This window comes from Cibotium barometz, chromosome 32, assembly GCF_041138505.1.
Source record: "Cibotium barometz isolate CiBa-2024 chromosome 32, ASM4113850v1, whole genome shotgun sequence".
In the NCBI taxonomy this organism is placed as follows: domain Eukaryota; kingdom Viridiplantae; phylum Streptophyta; class Polypodiopsida; order Cyatheales; family Cibotiaceae; genus Cibotium; species Cibotium barometz.
In genome coordinates, this window is record NC_141077.1 from 29873615 (window position 1) to 29879213 (window position 5599).

Genomic DNA, 5599 nt, shown 5'->3' on the forward strand with positions numbered 1-5599 from the left:
TGTTGTAATTTTTTATAGGAAAGTAGGTTGCCCCCAATGTCTTGGGAGAATAGGTACCACAAGCATCACAAACGAAGCTGAGACTTGGGAGTGGCTCAAACGTGAGGGAGTGGTCATTGATATGGATATCTACGAGCTCGACAGGGTAACTTGGTGAGTAGTTGAACTTGAATTTTATTATCACCCAACTTGTTTTGCTTGTGGCTAACGTTTTTGCATTGTATCACTATTTAATGAAGTAAGACGATGCTAAAAGTGACGGTGATGATGAAGGTGATGGTGCACGTGGTGAAGATATGGGCGAAGATGAAGATGAAGACCAAGACGAAGATGATGCATTAATTTAATTAGTCTTCAATGTCTTTATCTTTATTCATTTTTGGCCATGAACACCTTATGTAATTTGCAATATAATTCATGATATTACTGTATTACAATTATTATTTTTATGTTTTAAGTGTTTAAGTGTTTTTTTGAAATGTGATTAAGTAGTGTTAAATAAAAAAATGTGATTAACTAGTGTTTAAATAATGTGATTTTAAAAAAAGCGGTCCACATGTCCCCACATCTCTCCCCCATTCTGTCCCTGTTTTCTTATTTTGCAGACAGTCTATGGTTATAGCCGCGTGCGGCTATACATGCTACTGTATACGTGGAACTTATATGTGCGGGTATATGTGTAGTTATACGCATGGTTATATACATGACTATAGCCGCCGTGAGATCGTAGCCACCTGCATAGCCACGCGAATATTTTTTTCCATAAATAGATTCTTTTAGATTTGCGCAGCTCTAGACATGGTTATGCTCTTTGTTTGTTGTAGTGTGTAGTCCATAAGGTTTCTCATATACAATAGTTTAAGAAAGCATATCCCTTTCAAAAGGAAATTCCCAATAATAATTCGCCAAAGGCATGGCATTGAAAGAATCCGCAACTTTGGAGTACCAGCGCGTTAAGAAGTTCAATTCAAGGTGAGGTAAGATGGGTATATCATACATTAGGTAGTACCATATGGTTTCAATGCCTAATGAAAAAAAATAAAAGAGAATATTATCTTGTTTTACAACTAGCTTAAAACTACCTTAGCATAATGCACATGCAAGGATCATTTTTGATAAGAGTAAACCTTTATTGATAAGACTTCACTTTCCTATGAGTGGGGCACACCAAGTTTCTTCTTCTTCCCTCTCCCTTATCATGAGCCATTGAGATCTCTCTCGTCCTTCCTTTTCCTTCCTCCTCCCACTTGCAGCCAACAAGGCCATAGGAATTTTCTTCTTCTCTCAGTTGTTCTCTTCTCTGAGAGACATGAAACCCTTTTGCATGAGAATATCTCCATACTCTTTTACCATTGCAAATCCAAATCCAGAGTAATTTTGTATGCATTTTTTGAAGTACAATTTTTTTGAATCAGTAGATATAAGAGTAGGCTCAATCCTTCTATGTTCCCTCTCGTTCTCTCTCGTCTCTCTCTCTCTCACTCTCACACACACACACACACCCTCCTCTCAATTTGACCGTTTCTCAACGGCCCTCTCGTAACGAGTTGGGATTCATCTTGCATTAGACCACATGGAAGTTCAAGGAAATTTGACAGGGATCTACAGTTACCACGTAAATGAATTGCAGAGCAGCTCCAGTGGTGGCGGTGGAGGAGGAGGGCGAGGAACAGCGGGTTCTCTATTCGTGGTGTTGGCGATCATCTTGGCGTTCGGAGTAATAGCGGTCTTCATCGGGCGTGTGTGTAGCGGGCGGCATTGGGGAGGCGACACAGAGTATGATTTCGAGGGGTGGGTGGAGAAGCTGTGCGCCAGCTGCATCGACGGCGACGTGGAGGCGCCACCGCCTCCCCCGCCCCCACCATCCGCTGACAAGCCACCGGCAGAAGCTGCTGCAGCTCCACCTCCTCCAGAGGCCCCGCCCGCAGAAGCTCCTCCTCCTCCTCCTCCAGAGGCCCCGCCCGCAGAAGCTCCTCCTCCTCCTCCTGCTGCTGCGCCTGCTGAAGCTCCTCCGCCTGCGGAAGCTCCTCCACCTGCACCCGATGGATCTGCTCCTGCTCCTGCTCCTGCAGCTGAAGGAGCAGTCACTACGTCACCTGCTGAAGCAGCCCCACCGCCAGCAACTGAAGCAGCCCCACAAGCGCCAGCGGCTGAGGCGGCACCACCACCGCCAGCGGCTGAGGCGGCTCCGCCAGCGCCAAAAGCTGAGGCGACCCCGCCAGCACCAGCTCCGGAGGCATCCTCGCCGCCCGCACCACCACAAGACGCTGGTACGTGCTCTCCTTCTACCCCTGAACTAATTTGCGAGCACCAGACTCCCATGTTCGTGTGTCTTGCAAGGCTTATGCTAATCATGAATAGATCCCGACCGGCCTTGTTCTCATTAATATTGCGCATGATCGATCATGCACGTCAATCAAGCGTATGTGCTCGTAGATAGTCTATGAAAGCTGTTGCCTTTCTTGTATAACGGCACTTGATTATGCTTCCTATATTTTTGTGAACAGGAGCAGCTACGACAAGCGTGAAGCTGAAAGAGTTTCCCAATGTTATGCATTTATACCCAAGATACAGCTGCGGCTGCCATATCTGTCGTAGACTAGAAGGTATATCTGAACTGTGAATGACGGCGTATGGTCAGCTGTTCGGGGAAGCGTGCTGAGAGTATGGGCAGTGGCCGCGCGCGCTCTCTCTCTCTCAAAATCACAGACACACACATGATTCATACTCAGAACGTGCTGAAAGTATATATTCAGGCCAGTGATTGCTCTCGCTCTCTACTGGCATGCTCTCGCTCTCTCTGTGTATGATCGACCTGAGTTCAAGTACACTCATACATTCACACACGTACACTCATACATTCACCTAGATGTTTTCTTCTTGTTCTGATTGTCATCACTCTAAAAGCAGCGCTGCTATAACCATCAGCTGCAGCGCCATCACTAGGTTAGAGGATCCAAGAAAAGAGTTACGTGTCTCAGCTCGTCTGTTGTATTGCTTTGAATCTCGCCTACGTAACCACATGCTAGGGACTCATTACTTTACGTGCTTGCTCTGTTCAGAAGGTACACAAATCGGCGCTGATCGTGACGACGATGTAGCCTCTCCCAACTTTAATAAAGCATATAATGCAAACGCATTTTGACGCATCTGCTTTATTCTGAACGGAAGTTTCACTTTAGATGCCTTTATAATGTATATTTGATATTCTATTGTCTCTAACTGTTGCCAGAAAAATCATAAATTTCAAGCCATGCATGAAAGCAAAAGCTGCAACCACGTTTTTGTAAAGACAAATAGGCTCTCATCCGTCTGTGACACCTCTCTCTCTCACCTCTCTCTCTCTCTCTCTTGGGCCCTCCCCCTCTCTCTCTCCTGCGCTGTATTCTCTGATGACATGTGTCAAAAAGACTCCAGTCTTTTTTATATAGTATAGATAGAACATATAAAATAAAATTTAATATGGAGGGGAACAACGTGCATCTCTCTCCTGTGCCTTGGGAGCTAGGGTCTCCACTAGAAAAAAATTAAAGCATACTCGTCTCTGAGACTTGAGCAGAGAAACGCTTTTGTCATTAGTTCCTCTAAAGGCACACATAAAAACTACTCGAGGCTTGCTTCCTTAAATTGCACATCCATGAGCTCTCTCTCTCTCTCTCTCTCTCTCTCTCTCTCTCTAAACCACAAAGCACCCCCACACTTTAGAGATTAAGAGGATTGAGATTTGGAATGAGAGACATAGGGTTTCAAAAAACATAAGATTTTATTAAGGCTAATTGCAATTAGTAGCATTTCTCAACTAACTTTTTCATCATACTTCAATTTAGCAAGCTTTTCTGAGAGATGTAAAACGTCTTAAATTACTCAAGCATACTACTATTACACCCATAGATAACCAATCACTTGCCAATTGTAGATAACTTGATTTTTTTGGAAGACCAAGCCACCAAAATATCATAGGAAGGTACACCAAACCAACAAGAAGATTTTATTAAGGCTAATTGCAATTGGGAGCATTTCTCAACAACTAGCCTTTTTGTCATAGTTCAATTAAGCAAGCCTTTTTGAGAGAAGATGTAAAATGTCTTAAATTATTCAAGCGTACTACTCTTACACCCACAGATAACCAATCACTTGCCAATTTGATAACTTGAACTTATTGTAAGACCAAACCAGTCACTTGCCAATTGTAGATAACTTGAACTTACCACCAAAATATTAGGATGGTAGCTAATTGTAGATAACTCGAACTTATTGTAATACCAAACCACCAAAATATCAAGAAGACCTATATAATTTTTGGAAAAAATATTACCATATATTACACAAAAAATAGGTACGCCCTACATTCTCAGTCCCTTAATGCTTATGCCTCAAGAATAGGTTTTACTACAACTCAAAGCTACATTATATATTACCATGCTCATAGATAACACCCAAATACATAATGACAATGGCGATGGCACCCAACTTACTCAATTTAGGTCTTTTCACAAACCATAGGGGAAAGTCATTTGTCATTTATTCCAGTCAAGCCATTATATAAATGAATGTAGAAAAAGGCTAGAGTAGGAGAAGAAGAAAGAGTCAGGCATGGCATGGCTGATGCATCACCACCAAGTGCTAAAAAGAAGGAGTCAAAAATCTATGCACAAGATGATTGGGCATTCATCGTTTACTACATAAGAATTTATTTGTTTTCTTTCAAGCTATGATCTAAATGAATGACAAAAGACTTGTCCGTAATGGTGTGTGAAATGTTTCGTAATGCTATGTTGTATTTTGTATTGTAACATTTTAAACTTTTGGAGTTTTCTTTCGAAATTGGTTCATCTCGATAATAGTTGCATTTGCCTTTCTTCTTAGGCATATCACCCCCTTCTCGGCATCCTTGCCTATAAGACTGGGCTGATTCTGCATTTGGCTTGTAGTCGCCTTGAGAAAAGGCTTTATCTTTACCTTTTTGACTGGTAGCAAATGCCTAATGTCCCACACATATATTAATACTAATTCAATTTTACCGAGACTGCTCTTCTTATAAGAGCACTACAACCAACTCATCAAATGTAAGGGGGCAGTAGCATGATAAGCTAGCTACTTTGGGGTAGTTTGGACAAAAGTGGGACATTTTTTAGCTTCTCGAATCCGTGTGCAGGGTATCTTCAGCGAGTTAAAGTAGTGTATTAATCACACATTGCCAAGTTGCCATGGTCACTACGTAGGTCGGGGAAGAATTTCCACGCTATATCTCAGGAAAGATACATGGCACCATGACCGAGCAATCTAGTCAGCATCTCAACATATCTCGGGCGAGATAGGTGGAGTTGCTAACTAGATTGCCCGGTCATGGTGCCATAGCACCTTAGTATGCATATTTATATCTCAAGCAAGATATGATAATGAAAAAATGTTTCTCGGGCGAGATACAGAAATTGAATTATTATAACTCGGGCGGGATGAAATAGAATTAATATATCTTGGCAAGACATGGAAAATGAAATTGAATTTATATATCTCGGGTGAGATACTTATATTAATGATTTTATCTCGGGCGAGTTATTTATATAAGACTATTTAATCTCGGGCGAGATACTGAAAT

At 42.1% G+C, this 5599-nt stretch overlaps 1 protein-coding gene across 1 annotated transcript; it reads left to right on the plus strand.

Annotated features, from left to right (window-relative positions):
* The first annotated feature begins 1208 nt into the window (after window positions 1-1208).
* LOC147620066 (uncharacterized) lies at window positions 1209-3161 on the plus strand. Its single transcript, XM_086772226.1, has 2 exons — window positions 1209-2270; window positions 2508-3161. Exons 1-2 carry the CDS (start codon window positions 1574-1576, stop codon window positions 2621-2623), a joined length of 813 nt encoding a protein of 270 aa, XP_086628352.1. The 5' UTR covers window positions 1209-1573; the 3' UTR covers window positions 2624-3161.
* The last annotated feature ends 2438 nt before the right edge of the window (window positions 3162-5599 follow it).